Source organism: Eleginops maclovinus, chromosome 17 (genome assembly GCF_036324505.1).
Source record: "Eleginops maclovinus isolate JMC-PN-2008 ecotype Puerto Natales chromosome 17, JC_Emac_rtc_rv5, whole genome shotgun sequence".
In the NCBI taxonomy this organism is placed as follows: domain Eukaryota; kingdom Metazoa; phylum Chordata; class Actinopteri; order Perciformes; family Eleginopidae; genus Eleginops; species Eleginops maclovinus.
The window spans coordinates 12,138,022-12,159,076 of record NC_086365.1 but is presented as its reverse complement, the minus strand read 5'-3'; the positions used below and the strand labels follow the sequence as shown (position 1 = coordinate 12,159,076).

Below are 21,055 nucleotides of genomic sequence, written 5' to 3'. Positions count from 1 at the left end.
ATTATTATTTACAACTTTTAAAACCTTACTTTTTAAATTGCCTTTATATGATTTTATTTAGGTATTTTTACCTTGTTTTAAAAATGAGTTTCATAATGTGTTTAGTTGTCGTTTTTTTAAAACATTTTTAAAAATGTATTTAAAAGTTTAAGTTTTTACGTAAGCATTCTTTGTAGTTGTTGGAAAGGTACTGTATAAATAAGGTGTACTCTTATTATTTGTATTATTATTACAACAACTTTTCAAAACACACTCTGAGGCTGGTGAGCTAAGGAGCCAAAGAATAATTAATCAATTAATGCAAAACATGAGAAAAACGTGTTTTATGTCATTCAATTCTGGTTATCAATTCACGGTGTTAAGAACATCCCATTATTCACAAAAAGCAAAAATGACATATGGTAGACAGTCTGCTCATCAACTCAGTATTTTGACATTAGGGACCAACAATTTATGCTAGCCTCTGGCCCGATTAGGATACTGACCAAAACATGACTAGCTCCAGCCTAGAACTGGAACTGACTGGAACTGGAAAAGGGAGGAGCCTCTTGTTTTGATCAAAGATCAGCAGGATGACTCTCACTTACATGTTACATTTTTGACATATTCAACCCTGAGTCTTCATATAAAGACACTGACAGCAGCACTCGGGCAAGCCTTGAGGACTGACTCTTTGGTGAGCATGGACTTAACAGCAGAGAGCCACTCCGTTCCTCTGAGTGATGGAAACAGCATACCTTTGATAGGACTGGGAACCTATGGGGATCCTCGCACGGTAAGACACTTTAGCCAGATTGCTTATAGGACACATATTCATATTTTGCCTGCAAGTCATGAACACACTTACATCTGTCACTTTTTCAAAAATATGATCAACCCAAGGTGTTTGTATTTGTTTTATAGACCCCTAAAGGAACTGGATATGAATCAGTCAAACTGGCTATTGAAATAGGGTACAGACACCTTGATGGGGCTTTAGTTTATTTCAATGAACACGAGGTGGGACAAGCTATAAGGGAGAAAATTGCAGACGGAACTGTGAAGAGAGAGGACATCTTCTACTGTGGAAAGGTTAGAAAATCTTTACCCAGAGCAACCATCATTACCACCAATACACTCTATCTCAACAATTATTAACTGTTCATATGCACTGATCATGTAGCTGTGGAACACATTCCATCCCCCGAATTTGGTTCGACCTGCTTTGGAGAAAACTTTGAAGACTTTACAGCTGGATTATGTCGACCTTTATATTATAGAAATGCCCACAGCCTTCAAGGTATTCATGCATTTAATAAACCATTGGTTGAAATTGTGAAAGGCTGCATTCAAATGTTTTTTGTATTATAATATTCATATTTTTTGAAGCCAGGAGATACATTTTACCCCAAAGATGAGAATGGAAAGCACATTTATCACGAGACAGATCTCTGTGCTACATGGGAGGTGAGACTTGATGGTGAATCATTTATGCCTCACACTGACTTTACTTTGACTGTGCACACTTTAAATGTCAATTCAAACCATATCTGCTCAAGGACAGCAAACTTTTATGACAACCATATCATGTGTTGTTTGCCTTGATAGGATTTCTGCTCAAAGTCTCATTGGTTGGCTTCCCTTTTTCTTTTTTTGACAGGCTTTGGAGGCTTGCAAAGACGCAGGGCTGGTAAAATCTCTTGGGGTTTCCAACTTCAACAAGAGACAACTGGAGTTGATCCTCAACAAACCTGGGCTGAAACACAAGCCCGTGTCCAACCAGGTACAGACAGGATAATAACTCACATTTGTTCTGGAGCAATGGCTAATCAAATGCAAAGAACATTAAACTTTATAGACTATTTGACAAAGCCATGAAAAAGCCCTTTTGTCAGTGCCCTAGTTCAGTGGTTCCCAACCTTTTTTTTATCAAGGCACCCCTGAAAATCTTGACCCCAAGGCACACCAACTTTTCACAGATTTAAAAACCACTTCAGAGCTTAAACTACAAACAACAAATACACCATAAATGTGTTTTCAAATGTGTATTTAATTTAATAGAACATTTTATAGAACAAATAATCAAATATAAGTCATCCTAAAAACCATATAATCCATCACATAATAACAAGTTCAGCAGAGTTCCTCCTGAGCTCTGCTGTTTAAAATAGTGGCTGATATTAATGAGAGAGGATTAAATGGATCCCGGAGCCAATAGAATATCAATCGATGGCATTGGGTAGTCAACATTCACTGTACTGTCTGCTTTTAGACTTCTTTTGCACTGCTGTTCCATCATGTTCTGCCATCCCTGCCTGTGTAGATTGCTCGGGTGCTTCTTTATGTATTGTCACTACATAACGATCCATCTTGTAATGAATTGGCGCGAGGATAGAAAGCTGCTCTGCACACATGAGAATTTAAGCAGTCAGTATGAGGCTATATTCAAATTAATATTTCTAAATCTGAGCAATATATACGTTTTATTAGCTTATCAACTCCATTGTACAAGTAATAAAATAAAGTTTATATGAAGTGAAGTTTATTAAGTGAGAAAATACATTTGGAACATAAACAAAAAGATTCTAATGCACTCCTGGACAGAGCTCGCGGCACACCTGGACAGAGCTCGTGGCACACCTGGACAGTGCTCGCGGCACACCGGTTGGGAACCACTGTGTAGTTGTATGCAATACACATATACTGCCAACATTGGGACATACATACCAATACAGGACTAATACTAAAAAGGAATAAGTCTAAAACAAATAACAAACACTTTCTATGCCTTCTTTTTTTTATTCAACACAGATTGAATGTCATCCCTATTTTACTCAGCCCAAGTTGCTTGAGTTCTGCCAGCAGCAAAATATTGTTATTGTTGGATACAGTCCATTGGGGACATCTAGAGATCCATCATGGTATGGGGCATATTTTTTATTTGACTGTTATTTGATTTATATTGTATTGCTCAGGGAGTTTGAGACTCAGTATTTTCAACCAATAAAACCTTTTAATTCTTTGAGAAAAGTACAATGAATGCACGAATAGGACCATTGTACTATACATTTTTATTTAGCGTTAAAAATAAAATGTGCTTTGTCATAGTATTATACAGTTTATTTCAACAGGGTGAACTTAAAATGCCCACCGTTGTTGGAGGATCAACTCCTGGCATCGATTGCTAAAAAGTACAACAAGACAACAGCCCAGGTGGCCTTGAGGTTCAACTTGCAGAGAGGAGTGGTGGTCATCCCCAAGAGCTTTGACCCCGTCCGCATTAAAACAAACTTTGAGGTTTGTTTGCATTGCACATTCACCTTGCGGACAATAACTTTTAAGAGGTCATTTTATCATGTTGGCAATGATGTTTTTAATCAACGCAGATATTCGACTTCTGCCTTTCTGAGGCTGAGCTGAAGGCAATTGAAGGATTGAACAAGAATATTCGTTTTGTAGAGCTTCTCATGTGAGTATAGAGCATACTGTGTGAGTGATGTTTTGTTTGTGATATAAATAAATAATTAAGTTTTTTTTTTTACTCAACAGGTGGTCAGATCACCCAGAGTATCCATTTCATGATGACTACTAGAAGCCACAGATGTCAAGACTTCACTTAATATTGATCAAATATGCTGACTTGTTAACTTGATTGCTTTTACAACATGTAGTGCTTTATTTTGAACATGTTTTGATAGTAGATCTCCTATAGTACATTTGATGAAATATTGCTGTCATTCAACTTTATTGATTAAAGGAAATGTATTAAAACAGAACAGATTTTCGTTATTTCATGATATGGCTTCTAATCTGAGAGAGAAGTAGAGGAAACAATGTAGCTATGATTGTAAACAGTTTTAGAAAAATTAGCCCTGCAACAATTGCCCATTTTTATAATATTGATGTAATAAATGTGGTATTTATGAACAAGGCACTTTAAATTGAGCTATAACAGCAAGTTATATACTGACTATAGTGTCTTCAAAAACCTGGCCTGTATAAATAATGCTACATTAAAGTGCAGTAGGAAATATTAAAATCACGCCAATAGGAAGTAACAAAATTACACATTAGCCTTTGATTGGAAAATGTTTTCCTAATCAAGGTCCTCATTGTTTCACTTGTGTTTTTATGATTAAACGCTTATTACCAGCCATTTATCGTTGTATGTTTTTCAAATAGCTTTTTGCTAGCAAATCAAAGCCTTTTATACAACCAGCGAACTCGGAAGTAGTAAGAAAGTTTCCGAGTGTTACTGAAGGCACCATAACAGCTATTCCAGCCTGGCTAGTTTTAGCTAGCACAACGGCTAATGCGGATAAACTACGTACAGACGACGGTAAATTAAACGGAAATTGACAACCGGTAAAACAAAGCGAAAGGATTAACGAGTGTTTACCATTTTTTCCAATTAACCTATTGATTGACCTGTTCAGTCGACTATCTCGCCTAACGTCAATGTTAGCTGCGCAATGACCAGCCTCGGCTAAGTTGCTTTTAGCAAATTAGCTGTATGCTAGTTTTCCATTGCTTTAATGAATGGGGGTTGGAGTGAACACACCAGTCAACAATGTACGCTTGGTACTAGCCTCCTCCTTGTTGTGGTTCAGCCTGGCTAGTATTTCAGCTATCAGGTGCTCCAAGACGTGGACGTGGTTTATTTAAAGAAGGAGCGTGGTTACGTTAGCTAATGAACACAGCTAGCGTCGGGACTAAGCCAACCGTGGATAACTTTGTTTGAAATGAAACATCACGAAGAAATCATGCACTACCCAGGTACATAGACGGAGCAATAGCAATGGTAGCTTGCGAAACATAATATCGCAGCCTACATTGTGACGTTAACTCCTTAGTCGGGTATTTTTGTTTACAAACTTCTTTTCAAATTGAGTGATCCTCCCTGGCCCTGCATAGAGGATGTATGTGCAGCTATCTACTGTGGGAAGAAATTATGGTGTTTTGGACTGACCCTGCCCTCCGTCCCAGGTAGGGGAGTGGTGCTGAAGACTCCCCGGCTTGGCCCGGCCCGCTGTTTACGGATGATGGGAAACATTGCTCATTAGAAGCTCGGTTATTTTTTGGGGGAAACCAGAATATGATCCGTGATCAGGATGCCCTGTCGTTGTATTAATTCGTTTTTTGGGGAGATTTGAAGGATCATGATGGAGGAAGTTCCCAAAGACGGATATTATTGGAAGTTAATCATGGACTGTTGAGCACAACCCAGGGCATTTTTTTTAAAATCACACATCATTTTTAAAGACTGTTTCACTTGCACCACATCAACATGTCGGCATTTGCAGAGTTCGTCCCACCTCCTGAATGCCCGGTTTTTGAGCCGAGTTGGGAGGATTTCTCGGATCCTTTAGGATTTATAAACAAGATCCGACCCATTGCAGAGAAAACGGGAATCTGCAAGATCCGACCCCCCGAGGTAAACAAATAATTGTAAAAAGAGACCGTTTGCATGGATGTTCCTCATATGATCCTAAGTAAGGAGTGGTGGTGTGCTATGGCCTTGGGCAACGACGTTACTAGTTACCATTAATCTAATAGAGGTCAAATAAGGCTTTATTTCTTTGCACTCAACGGAAAACATGTTGTACTAAAGTGACAATGGGTTCCTTTATTGTCCATAAAAGTTATCCAAAGACAAGGAAAACCCAACAGTTTCGGTTACAATGTCTTTGTTTGGTTTTCCTCATGGCTAGCTAAGTTAACAGCAGGGTGATTATTACATTAGCTTTGAGGATGCAACATTGGGCTACAGAGAGGCCTGTCGCTGCTGTCAAAACATTAAAACCCATCTTTATTCAATACTGTAGTTACCCTATCACATTTACATTTACTAGGACTTTTAACTGTCAGGGTGTGTGACTGTAGACAGCAGTACTGCACTATATAACTACACAAGCAATTGCTGTAAGCCACTTTCCCCCAACAGACATCCAGTATGACAGGTCATCTATTTACAGATTAAAGGTGAAAGTATTCCAACTTTTCTATCAGGATTGTTCAGTAGAAAGGATGGAAGATAGATATTATAGATAGAATATTGTCCACTCCTTGCATGGTTTGATGGTTTTATTTAGGGTTAGTAACAAACCATGATTATTTTCGCTAATCTTCACTTGTAGTGTCTTCTATACTAACTAAAAACTACCATAGCTGCATATATTCATAAATATGTGTCCCCCGGTTTGATTTAAAACCAAAATGATTGTCTGTGGCTATAATATCTTTGACACCTAATAAGAACATTTGTTTTAAAACTTTAGAAAGTACGCTAGCCAGGGCAATTATTTTGTCACTGACAACTGGCACTAACAAAACAGACGACATGGTTAGTATTCCAAGCAATAACAAACCAGTAAACACATAGCAAGTGACCCTGCCATTCGGATTCTTCAGATGTCCTGCAGTTATTTGGTCACATGCTTTTTTTCGCTGACGATTACTCATTTTCATCAGGGACATAATAACCACTCCATTATTATCAGAAACATTAGCAACATTACCGTCACATTTAAAAAAAAAGAATAGCTACAAGTTTGCAATGTTTATGCAGAACTGCACTTTTCTGCCGGTAGGAGGATGGGTACTAAATAGAGAAGATCTGATCTCCCAAGTGCTCTCATTTCCCCATTGTAAAGGATTCTGTTTTCTTGTCTATCAGGACTGGCAGCCTCCGTTTGCCTGCGATGTACGCAACTTCCGCTTCACTCCGCGAGTACAGAGACTGAATGAGCTTGAGGTGAGTGTGCCAGGAAGATACATCATGCTATCATAACAACAACACTTATATAACACGGTCTGATGTTGAGAAAAAGTAATGATTCTGTGATTAAGGTTTAATTATCAAAAGGTTAAACACTAAAATACATAAAATAATTTATCAGCAGAGATGCAACCCTACACTGAGCCAGTGTCAACAGCTGTTAAGATTTAATATTGGTTGTAATTTGGGAGTCAATAACACATGCAGGAAGATTGTGTGCAGTTTAGACCTAAGACTAAGGTTTTCCCAGTATGCTGGTATGTCAGAGTGTGACCATCGTAGTACATCATTCCCTGAGGTGTCCTGTGTGACAGCACAACACCACGCTCCGACATTCAGTGTCCTCTCTCCTCTCTCTCCTCACTGTCCAGGCACTCACTCGGGTAAAGCTCAACTTCCTGGATCAAATCGCAAAGTTCTGGGAGCTGCAGGGATCCAAGACCAGATTCCCTCATGTGGAGAGAAAAGTGTTGGACCTCTATCAGCTCAGCAAGGTAAAATCCATCAACTTTTTTTTGAACGTGCCATTGTTTTTTTTGAAGGATCATATAACAGGTGTAGCTTGCCAATGATTGAAGCCTTAGCTTGACGCTCGTAACAATTTCCCTCGTCGTAATCTACTTCAAAAATCCACATGACACCTCGGTAAATTCAACTGTTTACTTTGATTCAAGAAAAATAAACTCAGAAAATAATGTCATTTTACAAAAGTTATAAAATGATTCCAAAATCGAGAGAGGTCAAAAAAGTGTGGCTCCACTCTTGCATTCTTTTTCTGACTGACCAAGATTAACCCCGGAAACTCCATTCCTGAGTGCACCAAAAATAAATGAAAAGGCACACAGCCACCAAGATGCCACAATCCCAGCACACACTTCCAAATATTAGTTATCAATTCCTGTCATTTTGAACATGAACTGAACCACCGAAGTCAAAACTTCAACAAACTGCATTTAGGCTCCTACAACAGAGCTAGTTTCCTTAACCTTTTTTTCTATTTGAGTTTTGACCTTTAATGCGTGTCAAAACACTCCTTTTAGACACGATTGTGTTTCAGAATCAGAAGTTGTTTATTCGTCACACATCAGGCAAACATACAGTGTTAAAGCAAAGGGATAACCCAGGTACAAATGCACTAACAAAGTCAGAAAGGCTGACACATTAAATAAAAAGGCAGCACATGTTAATAAAGCACAATTAAAGCTTTTACACATCCATAGGAGGGAAAAGGTCTGTAAAGATACTAAGAAAGCGTATAAAACTGTTTAACTAGCAGCCAGTAATAACATTAATACATTGTAAAAAAGTATTCATAAGAGGTGTTGTGTGTTTCAGATTGTGTCCTCAGAGGGCGGCTTTGAGGCGGTGTGCAAAGAGAAGAGGTGGTCCAAGGTGGCCGGCAGGATGGGCTTCCCGGCGGGGAAAGGCACCGGCTCGCTGCTGCGCTCCCACTACGAGAGGATCCTCTATCCATACGAGCTCTTCCAGTCGGGGGCCACGCTCACTGTGAGTGCTGCCTGTTAACAAGCGAACAACCACGGAATATAGGAGCTCTGACACCCATCCACATGTGAAACACAGTGGTTACAATGTGGTTGATTACCATTTGATTTACCACAAAAATTTGATCTGGCTGTTCTATGTCCTTCTCGGATTTGAGTGTTGGCCTCAGTTCAAACAGCTTTAGGCATGATTTCCCATTAATAAAGACCCTGTTCTACAAAACCTAAAATAGAGACATTTGTAAATCTTTCCAAAACCATCATTTTTTTTCACTCTTTCTCCAAATAGGGCATCCAGCGGCTATATGAGGAAGGAGATGATGGGGAAGAGGTGGACGAGGGAGTCGGTGAAGAGTCGGTGGAGGAAGAAGAGCTGGATGAGGAGGATGAGAAAGATGGAGAGGGGGATGCAATGCAGGCCAAAGAGAGACTCCTGCCTGAGAGACGCTCCAGGCGCCTTAAATCTGAGGTAAACGTTGGAAAACAAACAAATAAGGAAGTGTCATTTCTAGCTGTTAGATACACCAGGAGATTACTGTTGGGTCACAGATGCATCCTTTCTGTGCTCTGTAGTCTTTATTTCCTCCTACTGCCTGTGATGCTGCACCTCTTTTCCCCCTCTGGGAAACCAGAGCCCAGTCTGCTCTGATTGGTTGGCGGTTTCTCACTCTGCTCTTTTTGTGTTTCTCCAGAGGGAAAACAAAGAGCCAAAAAGCCTAAAGATCTTCAGCACAAGTCCCAAGATGGTCAACTTGGGGATTCTATCAGCTGGTAAGGCTCACTTTTTGGTTGACCTGTATTTATTCACAAACAATGAGCAGAAACACAATGATGCTGTGAGTATTTCTATCCTGACACCGACGCTTTCCTCCTTTTTAGATGACGGATTCAGCAGGAAGCAGCGGCACCTCAAAGCCCAGGCCTTCGCCATTAAAATGCGACCCCGCAAGGAAACCCTGGAGGTCAACTTTGTGAGTGTCTTTGGCATTTTACCTGACAGTTGATGTTTATTCTAAATGTAGTGCGTGACCATCTCTTGTTTGTTTCCGTGGTGCTGATCCCCCAGATCGACCTGTACCTCTGCCTGGTCTGTGGGCGGGGCGATGAGGAGGACCGGCTCCTGCTGTGCGACGGATGTGACGACAGCTACCACACCTTCTGTCTGATCCCGCCTCTGCAGGATGTGCCCAAGGGGGACTGGCGCTGCCCCAAGTGTGTTGCTGAGGTTAGGCTTGAACACTTTCTACCCAATACAAAACTAAAGAAATATGGAACGTGTTATTTGATCATTTCATGATTACCACATGTAAGAATTGCCCTGATTTCAATTCTATTCATCCAACCAATAATGAGTAGATTTCTCCACTTTCCATTATGTATTCAACCCGCTTTACTACCTTTTTAATACTAATACACCTTGAATATATTGTAATATATATGTTATATATTGTACTACAATGTGCAAAATAATACTTCAACTACTCATATGTTAGATATACTTTTTTGAATTTGAATATAGTGTTGTCATTCTGCTTCATGCTTCATTCACACTGTTTATTTCCTACTGTAACGAGTGTTGTCCATTTTCCCTGACAGGAGTGCAGTAAGCCCAGGGAGGCGTTTGGCTTCGAGCAGGCGGTGAGGGAGTACTCTCTGCAGAGCTTCGGAGAAATGGCTGACCAATTCAAGTCGGACTATTTCAACATGCCTGTTCATGTATGTCAAATCCACACAGAACACGTGTGCTTCAATCATCTGGCTGTCACACGGTTGGAGGTTTAATGTGTCTCTCTCGGTCTTTTGAGAGGAGGAAAGACTTAATCGTTATTTCTGTTTTGTGCCTCCAGATGGTCCCCACGGAGTTGGTGGAGAAAGAGTTCTGGCGCCTGGTGAGCAGCATCGAGGAGGACGTCATCGTGGAATACGGCGCTGATATCAGCTCTAAAGACGTGGGCAGCGGGTTTCCTGTCAGGGACGGGAAGAGGAGGCTTCTGGGAGATGAGGAAGTGAGAAGATTATTATTTGCCTTGTCATTTTGTTACAGGTTGTCTCAGAATAAGAGCTGACCTATTTTTCCACACTTTTAAAGACAACCTTGGTATTAGGGATGCCAAAATCTGCTGAGCTTATATTTTATGGAAAAATTGGTTAATAGTTCATATTTTAGTTGATGGATGTGTAATGTGGCTGAGGTATTGAACACATTGATCTTAAATAAAAGCCAATTTCATTACTTAATTTCACTTTTTCATGGATCTTTTGGTGGGGATTCCCCTGTGTCCAAGAGCCTGGGACTTTTAACTGTCCAGACTCCCATAAAGATCCCCCAAAAGCTTTTTCCATTAATTAAAAACACAACTTTTGCCCCGAAGCTAAAGACAGCCCGTTGTGTCCTCTCCTGTTAGGATTATGCCAACTCGGGCTGGAACCTGAACAACATGCCGGTGCTGGAGCAGTCGGTGCTCACACACATCAATGTGGACATCTCGGGTATGAAGGTGCCCTGGCTCTACGTGGGCATGTGCTTCTCCTCTTTCTGCTGGCACATCGAGGACCACTGGAGTTACTCCATCAACTTCCTGCACTGGTGAGGCTACATTACAATAAGGACCAAAATCAATATCTGAATTTCTGATTGATATATAAGTTTGTGCTTGAGACACTCGGGTTCATTCTCGTTTTATATTTTAACAATCCATTCTAAACTTATTCACCATTTCATATCTTGAATGTTCATTTGCTCCTCCAGGGGTGAGCCGAAGACCTGGTACGGCGTGCCGGCCTCTGCAGCCGAGAAGTTGGAGGCCGTAATGAAAAAGTTGGCTCCGGAGCTTTTTGACTCCCAGCCTGACCTCCTCCATCAACTGGTCACCATCATGAATCCCAACGTCCTGATGGAGCACGGTGTCCCTGTGAGTAGTCTGTTTGGTGGGGTTAATATGGAAGGGGTGTAGTGATAGATCCTTTATTAATCCCAAACAAATTCTTGTGTAGGCCCACTCGGCCGTTAGCTTACTCGGGGCATCTAACCCAAAAGAGTTGTGAAATGCTCACTCATGTACAGGTTTTAGGACTCATCCCTGCACCACTCTATCGGATCTGTATATATTGGCTCCATAATTGATGATGTGCATTTCCCTCCTCAGGTGTACAGGACCAATCAGTGTGCAGGGGAGTTTGTGGTGACCTTCCCCAGGGCCTATCACAGCGGCTTCAACCAGGGCTACAACTTCGCAGAGGCCGTCAACTTCTGCACCGCTGACTGGGTGAGAGCAACAACAAATCATCTCCCATTTAAATCAATAATCATTTCAGAGAAGTTAGTTTTGGTAAATGTTTATATTTTCCTCCCCCTAGTTACCCATGGGTCGTCAGTGTGTATCCCACTACCGACGCCTCCACCGCTACTGCGTGTTCTCCCACGAGGAGCTGCTCTGCAAGATGGCTGCTGATCCCGAGAGTCTCGACGTGGAGCTGGCTGCCGCTGTGTGCAAGGAAATAGGAGACATGATGGAGGAGGAGACGAAACTCAGACAGGCTGTTCAGGAAAAGGTAATTGTCCTTTCTTTGTTTTTATTTTGCGTGTTTAAGATGTGGCTGAATGGCTGTTATCTCACTTTGAATCTCAAATCGGAGGGTAATAAACCTGATCTAGACATCCTTACTTCAAACGACCACAGTGATGGCATCATCTGTTCTCTCTCTACAGGGGGTGTTGTCTTCAGAGCAGGAGGTGTTTGAGCTTCTCCCAGACGATGAGCGCCAGTGTTACAAGTGCAAGACGACGTGTTTCCTGTCTGCTCTGACCTGCTCCTGCAGCCCCGACAGGCTGGTCTGTCTCACGCATGCATCAGATCTCTGTGACTGTCCCCTCGGCAACAAGTGTCTCCGGTAAGAGACGTGTTGGTTTGCTAATGTGCTGCACGGTGTCTTTATAAGTGAGGGATAAATGAGGGATAGTTTTCTTTACTCGCTGCATATTATTCTGCCTATTACACTGCAAATAGCAGACCTCTGAAGGTTCAAGTTGAGCAATAATAAACTAGTATTTACCCAAACCGTAATAAAACAAAATATGTTCAGCAAATAGTCAGGAAGTGTTTGTTATGTCCTCCACATTTACATGACCACACAAACTGTATTTTGATGCTGACATGTGCTAGATGTATTTCAGGTATCGCTATGACCTGGAGGAGTTTCCTGCCATGCTGTACGGGGTCAAGACCCGAGCTCAGTCATTCGACACCTGGGCAAAGAGGGTCAGCGAGGCCTTGGCTGCCGACCAGAAAAACAAGAAAGGTTTGACACTTAAATCGCACTACGGGATGTGTACATGTTGCACATTTCTATTCCGCCATTGGATGATTGTTTTGTGTGTCTCCTAGATCTTATTGAGCTCAAGGTCTTGCTGGAGGATGCAGAGGACAGGAAGTACCCCGAGAAAGCTTTGTTCCGTCGCCTGAGGGAGATGGTGAAAGAGGCGGAGACGTGCTCCTCTGTAGCTCAGCTGCTGCTCAGCCGCAAGCAAAGGCACAGGTCAGTGGAGGTTCATACACAGATCTTTAATGTCATCCAGCAGAAAAGGAATTTACTGATAACCTAGAATACACTAATGTAAATTAATACTTGGAATAATTAATTAAAGTTGAACCTGTACGTCTCCCTCGTGTGTGCAGCAGCCGTCTGCGTTCTGAGAGCAGTCGAAATCGCACCAAACTGACGGTGGATGAGCTCAAATCTTTTGTGGATCAGCTCTACAGGCTGCCCTGCATCATCAGCCAGGCCCGACAAGTCAAAGTGAGTCCCCCTTGATACCATATAAGCTTACCCAGGCCTCTTCCCCCTTGTTTCACCATCAAAACTAATGAACAACTGCTGAAACCTCCACCTCGTTCTTCCTCCAGGAGCTACTGGAGAACGTGGAGGACTTTCACGAGCGAGCCCAGGTGGCTCTGTCAGACGAGATGCCCGATTCCTCCAAGCTGCAGGCACTGTTGGATCTAGGCAGCGGTCTGGATGTGGAGCTGCCAGAGCTGCCCCGACTCAAGCAGGAGCTGCAACAGGCCCGCTGGCTGGATGAGGTGAGATCACAACCTGCTGTGTGCTTTGACTCGGTAGATGTTGTAGGTGTTCCCCTAATTCTAGGATTTATTTCACCATCATCCTTTTTTAACTGTGATTCTCAGCATTCTTTGAACTTATAATGCACCACTGTATTTATTTGAAATGACATGTTATATCTTGTAGGACATTTTTACTTTTATCTTCTATTGTTTGTATACTTTTTTTTTAAAACGTCATCACACATTTTGCTTTATTCCTTTGTTAAATACCTTTATTTTATTCTTATTTTTGTTGCACATTTTTCATTTAGCTTTTAATGTTCTGTATAAAATAAATATTGATATTCTTGTTTTTTAAATGTATTTTTTCATTGATTTATCTTGAAAATAGAGCATCTATCACCGAACCCAATTTCCCCTGGGATAATTAAAATATTGCTATACTGATTGTGATTCCCAGGTGCGCATCACCCTGGCAGAGCCTCACCGCGTCACCCTGGAGCTGATGAAGAGGCTGATAGACTCAGGGGTCAGCCTGGCCCCCCACCACGCTGTGGAGAAGGCCATGGCCGAGTTGCAGGAGATCCTCACCGTGTCCGAGAGATGGGAGGACAAGGCCCGCGCGTGCCTGCAGGCCAGGTGAGGGTGCATGTGTAACACATTCGCAAAAGACTTCATGGGGATGTTTGCACTTTCTCCTGTAGTACTGTTAGGTTTTTATTTGATGTTTTTATTGCCTTTAATACCTAAGTGTTCTGTTTCTAATTAACTGGTGCTAGTTCCAAAAAAGTAGTTAATTATAAATAGTCATACTTGATAATCGCCTGCCTGTCTGTCTCTAATAACCCCCCCAGGCCTCGACACAGCATGGTGACCTTGGAGAGCATCGTGCTGGAAGCTAGGAACATCCCAGCGTACCTCCCTAACATACTGGCCCTCCGTGAGGCCCTGCAGAAGGCCAAGGAGTGGACGTCGAAAGTGGAAGCCATTCAGGTACAAGAACCTGTCAATCTAAAGTCATGAGGGTCTGGAATTGAGAGTCTCTAACAACTCTACTGTTGTCTCTCCACCTCTCAGAGTGGCAGCAGCTTCGCCTACCTGGAGCAGCTGGAGAGTCTACTGGCAAGAGGTCGCTCCATCCCCGTCCGGCTCGACCCTCTCACCCAGGTGGAGTCTCAGGTGGCCTCGGCTCGAGCCTGGAGGGAGAGGACTGCGCGCACCTTCCTCAAGAAGAACTCCACCTACACACTGCTCCAGGTGGGCCACCAGGAAAATAGTTGTTTTTAGATGTGATCGAACAGGGGGTGCTTTTGTCTGTGTTCTTTTAGAAAGTGTGTCACAATGGATCCTTTGTCTTTTATCTGCAAACCAAATCTACCTGCGGGTACACAGAATAACCTGAACCTGACTATCAGATTTACAAATCTTAAATATTCCTATCTTTTTCTGACAGGTCCTCAGTCCTCGCGTTGACATCGGCATCTACGGCAACAGCAAGAGCAAGAGGAAACGCGTGAAGGAGCTGATGGAGAAGGAGAGGGGAGGCTTCGACCCCGACGCCCTGAGCGACCTGGAGGAGAGCCTGGAGGAGGTGCGAGAACCTTCCACCGTCGTAGCGGCCTTCAAATCAAAGGAGCATAAAGAAGTGGAGTCCATCCACTCGCTCCGCGCCGCGAACTTAGCCAAAATGGCCATGACCGACCGCATCGAGGAGGTCAAGTTCTGCCTGTGCCGGAAGACGGCCAGCGGCTTCATGCTGCAGTGCGAGCTCTGTAAGGACTGGTTCCACGGAGCCTGCGTGCCGCTGCCCAAAACGGGAACACAGAAGAAGACAGGTGTGGGTTGGCAGAGCAACAGCAAGGACTCCAAATTCCTGTGTCCGCTGTGTCAGAGGTCGAGGAGGCCGAGGTTAGAGACCATCCTGTCACTGCTGGTGTCGCTGCAGAAGCTGCCGGTGCGTCTTCCAGAAGGAGAAGCCCTGCAGTGTTTGACAGAGAGGGCGATGAGCTGGCAGGTATGCATGGACAAAGTTCTCAGGTTACAGCAGTCCCCTGCTTTATTTTGAGCACCTCCCTACTAAAGAGCCGTCCTTACTCTGGTCTAACTTTCCCATCAGGATCGAGCGCGTCAATCTCTGGCCACGGACGAGCTGTCCTCAGCCCTGGCGAAGCTGTCTGTGCTGAGTCAGCGCATGGTGGAGCAGGCTGCCCGGGAGAAAACAGAGAAGATCATCAACGCAGAGCTGCAGAAAGCTGCTGCCAACCCGGATTTACAGGTACTTTACAGGGTTTTACACTGAAATACTGCATCGGAATAGAAAGTACAAGGGTCTAGGATGCAGGTATGGAAGATCACCACAAGGGGGCACTAATGTGTAAACATGAAATAGACCGCAGGACACTACTGACAGTCATACATTTGAAAAAGAATAACTGTGAATAGCGAACCTATTATTTTGTATTTGAACATGTTTTAATTACAACTCTGGAATGTGTCAAGCATAAGGATATTTTTGTCCCTGTATGTGGCCAAAAAAATTCAAAAATCGAATTGAATTTGTATATTATAAAAACATTACATTTTTGTAACATTTTAAAATACATTTTCATTTTAACACATTTAATAGTTGATCCCTATTATTATTATTATTATTATTATTATTATTTACACTGTTGTTACATATTGTAGTGTACATTTATTTTCCAAATGTCTTATTTATTTATTTTTGTAGTTTATTCCACAAACTTTTACAAAAGAAATATTTTGATTTGTATTTTTCTTACAATTTCTGTTTATGCTTATTTTCCATTATATAATAGGAGCACCTGGAACATAACACAATTTCTCCCGGGAATCAATAAAGTCTGATCATTATTTTTTGAATCTAGTACACAGACCATACGGGATATCCACATCAAGTATCTCCTCAAATATAAGAAACACCGGAGACATTAAATCTATATGTGTGTGTGTTTGTGTCCTTTCTTCAGGGCCACATCCAGACTTTTCAGCAGTCAGGCTTCAGTCGAGCCGCTTCACCTCGCCAGTCCGTGGACTACGACGATGAAGAGACGGACTCAGACGAGGACATCAGGGAGACGTACGGCTACGACATGAAGGTATGTGAGGCAAGCGGTGTTGCTCAAATCCCCTAAAAGCAAGATTTCTGCCTCACATTCTTCCCTGTATGGTGTCTTTTTCGTTCCAGGACCCCGGTGAGGTGAAGCCTTACCTGTTCTGCGATGAGGAGATTCCTGTGAAATCTGAAGAGGTGGTCAGTCACATGTGGCCGGCCGCCACGCAGTCCTTCTGCGCAGAACACGCGTACTCCTCTGCCTCCAAATCCTGCGTACAAAGTGAGAACACATTTAAGAGCATTTCTGTTTCTCTGAGCCCCTAAACTCACGCCCTCTCTTGTTTTTGTGCCCAAAAAACTAACTAACTACATTTTGATACATTTTCTTTTACATACGGTTACAATTTTGTTGATTTGCTCTGATATAAAGGACTTCATCCTGTCACACTCAAAAATATTGACGTTTCAGACATGGGCATGCCCAGAAAGCAGCCCAGGAAGACCCCCCTGGTCCCTCGCAGCCTGGAACCGCCGGTGCTGGAGCTGTCCTCGCAGGCGAAGGCCCAGCTGGAGGAGCTGATGATGCTGGGAGACCTGCTGGAGGTGTCTCTGGATGAGACCCAGCACATCTGGAGAATCCTGCAAGCCACACACCCCCCGTCTGAGGAGAGATTCCTGCAGGTCATGGAGGTAGGGAGCTCACGCATTATGCAGCCTGGGGAAATGCTGAGTCATGACTGGCTTTGGGTTTTAATCTATTGGTTGTGATTAAGGGTTTTTATTAAAAGATGCATGTGGCTATAAATGATGGGAAATCATGCCAAAGTTAGAAATGAAAACAGTTATCTAATTTCTTCCTTTTCCACAGCCCGACGACTCTCTGATGGAGAAGCCTCTGAAGCTCAAGCTGAAAGACTCAGAGAAGAAGAGGAAGCGGAAGTTGGAGCGGGCCGAGCACCACCACATGCTGATGGCCGCCGCCGCCGCTGCAGGTGGGGGTTCAGTGATGGGCGAGATGCGGTCAGGCAAGAACAAAGAGCTGAAACGGGTGGGTCTGGAACTGGGACTCGGGGTCAAACCCAAGAAGAAAAAGCTCAAGCTCAACCTGGACAAGAACCGGGAGATGAAGCAGATCGCCAAGCGCTTAGCCAAGGAGGAGAAGGAGAGGAAGAGGAAGGAGAAGCTGGTGGCCAAGGCCGAGGCCATGAGGGACGGGCTGGAGAAGAGGAAGGAGAAGAAGATCCTCGACATTCCCTCCAAGTATGACTGGTCCGGGGCGGAGGACTCCAACGACGAGAACGCTGTGTGTGCCTCCAAGACCTGCCAGAGACCCTGCAAAGACAAGGTGAGGACTCCTTCAGGAACAAATATTTCCCCTAATTTTGGATCTGAAAAAACGGATTTTCTCACAATCTCAGCGCTAAGCATTGAGAGTGTGTTGCAGTCAAGAGGCAGAAAGGGGGAATCGTAGATGAATGATAAACACAGCGACAGTTTAGTAATTTACAGAGGTCATAGGTCGCCACGTGACTGAACACCTTTTTAAAAGTTCAGTATTTTTTTTAATATATTTTTCCTCGAATATTCATTTAGAGCCATGTATATACTGGGAATATGGATTAGTAAATAATAGTTATCTCAGGATTATCAAATATAGGCATATTCTGCTGACTCATTTCACACTGAGTCAAAAAATGCTGCAATTTATTCTGATTTACATGTGTGCGTAGTCCTGCAATTATTTTAGTTTGGTCTATCAAATGTCAAAGGAAATGCAGAACACAGTTTTCCAAAGCCCAAGGTGATGTCTCCAAAGTCTAACCAACAGTCTAAAACTCAAAAGACATTTGCTTTGCAGTGCTGTGATGTAGTGAAAGATGACAAATCCTGACCTTGAAGTAGCTAAAAGCTGAGATTTCTGTTCAGAAAAATCTAATAATTGTCGAAATTTCTTTTTTCTAACAATTTATCTCTTAATTTACAATTTTTTAAACTCTTGTCTTCATTTTTTTTAAGCCATTTGTATTATGAATGTACAAATGAGTTAACATTCATTTACATTTGGACATGACAACCACAGATTGATAATAGCGAATCTTGTTTTAACACACAAGTGCACAAGGCTTGGCTTTCCCCTCTTTACTAAAAAGCTCACCCTATGTTCAAAGGCGTAACAATACTGCCTCCCACTATTGGTGTCTTTAATATGCGTTTATTCTGCATGATGTAATGCAGTCTGACCCCATACAATTGGTGTTGAGATGTAACCCTGCTGGGATGTTGACCTTGTCCGTTAGATCCCTCCTGACCCTTGCAGTTACATCCCCGCTTAACAAGGAAGAAAGGCAGAAAATTCTGGTTGACGCTTTGATCACAGGACGCTTGTTGTAAACCCTCGTGTCTGGAGGTGGATGACACTGGTTCCGTTTGTTTGCTGAGTTAATAACAAACACTTTTCCAAATGAACTTCGTGAAACGTATTGAATATCAACAGCTGATAACAGCACTGGAACACCTTAAGGAGAGTTACACATAACGTATTAACAGGACACACTGATGCGCTCCTGAGACAGCACTGCGCTCCGACACTTTCCGACAGGTTAACCAGTGGCCAGTCTCCGTCCCCCGAGTGTCCACGGGGCAGCCAATCAGAGCGGAGGAACTGGTAGGCTTGCACTTCAATGGGTGGGGTGGAGATGGTGAAATAAGGAAGGAGCTGCTCCCAACTGGAACTGACTACACCTGATGTTGGGATGATTAACAGTCGTGCATTGTTATTGACATGCAGAGTATTACATCGGCTGTTTCCTTTTCACATTCCAACCTATGGGATATTTAGTCATTTTAAAAGTGCACTTAAGTTATTTTTGTTATTCTACACGGCTCCCGGTTGTTGGTGGTGTATAACACACCAGCTCATCTACAGGCCATCAGTGTTTGGCCAGTTTACTCCAGTACATTAGATCAATCAAATAATGACAGACTTGCAGCTTTAACGTGCACTATTTAAAATGACCTACGCATTTCTTTATCCTAATCTGTGCCGCGTGCTTTAAAAAAAACAGTTGTCCTAATATTTCCTTTGTTTGGTCCTTACTGAAATCAAGATGACATTGATGCGATGCGATGATAAGTTCGGCGTACAAAAATATGTCACTGCAAAACTCAAAGTACAGAAGCTAAAGACGCTCCTACTTCTGTCTTACTGGGATGTTATTGTGCTTACATGGTTCCTGTGTGTGTGTGTGTGTGTATCCAGGTGGACTGGGTGCAGTGCGACGGCGGCTGCGACGAGTGGTTCCACCAGGTGTGTGTGGGCGTCACGTGCGAAATGGCCGAGAACGAGGACTATGTCTGCGTGGACTGCATCCGGAAGGCCGGTGGGGGAGACTTAGGGGTCACGGTGGAGGAGGTGGCGGAGGAGAGCGTCGTAGTGCTGTCGACATCAATGTGCAGTGTGCAAAGCCTGCCGTCATCTTCCGTCGTGGCGTCGTGGTCGCACGCGCCTACTCTACTACACCCAGCAGCCTCACATCAGCAAGAGCCTCAGCAGGGCAGTTAGCGCTTACAGAACATTCTAGGACTGAGATTGAATACTGTACCTCACACAATGTCCAACAACTTTGAGAGTTTGGAAGACTGTAACTGTCCGGGTGATAGAGCACAAGAAAGAAGATGCATCTTCAGGACGAGGAGAAGAGTTTCTCTGAGGGGCTTCAGCAAAACCAGACGTAGTCCTCCTGCAACAGCTCTAGGTGTAGAAACGCCCACCAGCTACTTCCTGATCCTCGGGTGCACCTTCTTACAGTCCAACACTTCCTCCAGCTGTCGTATTCAGTGCAAATAAACAGTCGTGTCCCCAGTCTATGTTTTACAGGACACCCTGATCTGTCCCCCCCCCCACCCGCCTCCCCTTCACCCCAGCCTGGCCCCTCGGTAACATCTCAATACGTAGGACTCCAGACTAGCCAACACAAACGGTTGTAATGTAGTGGAATTATTTATAATGTACATACTTTTACGCGATTAAAAAAAAACGGATTGTGGCTTTTTTTCTTCTTTTTTTCTCACCTTTAATAAACTATTCCTAGTCAAATGACGGATAATTGTGATGCATTTGTTTGTTATTTTTATTTGAACAAGTCTTTATTTCTCTGTTTTTTTAAGGAAAAATGTTACGAATAACTTCCTGGTTTTTGTCTTAAAGAGGAAATGGAGATTAGTTGAGTATTGCAAACTTATAAAGGGACATTTTTAATATGTAACGTGTAGCTCTTGTGTCCTTGACTCTGCTGAAGCGTCAGGATGATCGGCGGGTCAAATTCTTAGGCCTCAACCGTGACCTCTATGTCACCGAGGTTGAATCTAAGTTAATCTTCACATTTCCTGTGTTGCTCATTAAGCTCAATTAGGGGAGACATGTGTTGGCATGTTGTGGCGCTCCACTAGGAAGAAGTGTGGGTTGAATATGAATTCCCCTTCATTATAAGTGGGTAAAACATGCATTTTGTGCAAAACAATTTAAAAAATAGCAAACATTTTCTATGATTTGCCCATGAATATATAAACACCAAAAAGGAAGGAGGTGGGTGGGGTTTTGTGTCTTCTAACTCAGCCAACTGAAATCCGGTGCGAACTGACCGGAGCTGCTTTTGCC

At 43.0% G+C, this 21,055-nt stretch overlaps 2 protein-coding genes across 4 annotated transcripts; both read left to right on the top strand.

The window, feature by feature from the left end:
• Window positions 1-556: 556 nt before the first annotated feature.
• LOC134879159 (aldo-keto reductase family 1 member D1-like) lies at window positions 557-3,755 on the top strand. Its single transcript, XM_063905503.1, has 9 exons — window positions 557-775; window positions 904-1,071; window positions 1,163-1,279; window positions 1,369-1,446; window positions 1,640-1,762; window positions 2,791-2,900; window positions 3,111-3,276; window positions 3,366-3,448; window positions 3,529-3,755. Exons 1-9 carry the CDS (start codon window positions 683-685, stop codon window positions 3,569-3,571), a joined length of 981 nt encoding a protein of 326 aa, XP_063761573.1. The 5' UTR covers window positions 557-682; the 3' UTR covers window positions 3,572-3,755.
• A 485-nt stretch (window positions 3,756-4,240) lies between these two features.
• On the top strand, window positions 4,241-20,510 carry kdm5a (lysine demethylase 5A). Of its 3 annotated transcripts, none has more exons than XM_063905500.1 (29): window positions 4,241-5,413; window positions 6,656-6,733; window positions 7,129-7,251; window positions 8,093-8,263; window positions 8,549-8,728; window positions 8,952-9,030; window positions 9,139-9,230; window positions 9,326-9,484; window positions 9,856-9,975; window positions 10,107-10,265; window positions 10,665-10,846; window positions 11,009-11,171; window positions 11,406-11,525; window positions 11,617-11,811; window positions 11,969-12,150; window positions 12,434-12,558; window positions 12,645-12,795; window positions 12,936-13,056; window positions 13,164-13,340; window positions 13,783-13,961; window positions 14,177-14,315; window positions 14,400-14,579; window positions 14,776-15,336; window positions 15,439-15,597; window positions 16,313-16,441; window positions 16,531-16,678; window positions 16,868-17,088; window positions 17,267-17,743; window positions 19,658-20,510. In XM_063905500.1, exons 1-29 carry the CDS (start codon window positions 5,267-5,269, stop codon window positions 19,958-19,960), a joined length of 5,220 nt encoding a protein of 1,739 aa, XP_063761570.1. In that variant the 5' UTR covers window positions 4,241-5,266; the 3' UTR covers window positions 19,961-20,510. The 3 variants fall into 3 exon arrangements, with proteins under 3 accessions (XP_063761570.1, XP_063761569.1, XP_063761568.1); XM_063905499.1 differs by having other exon boundaries at window positions 9,317-9,484; window positions 12,939-13,056; XM_063905498.1 differs by having other exon boundaries at window positions 4,242-5,413; window positions 9,317-9,484.
• Window positions 20,511-21,055: the final 545 nt, after the last annotated feature.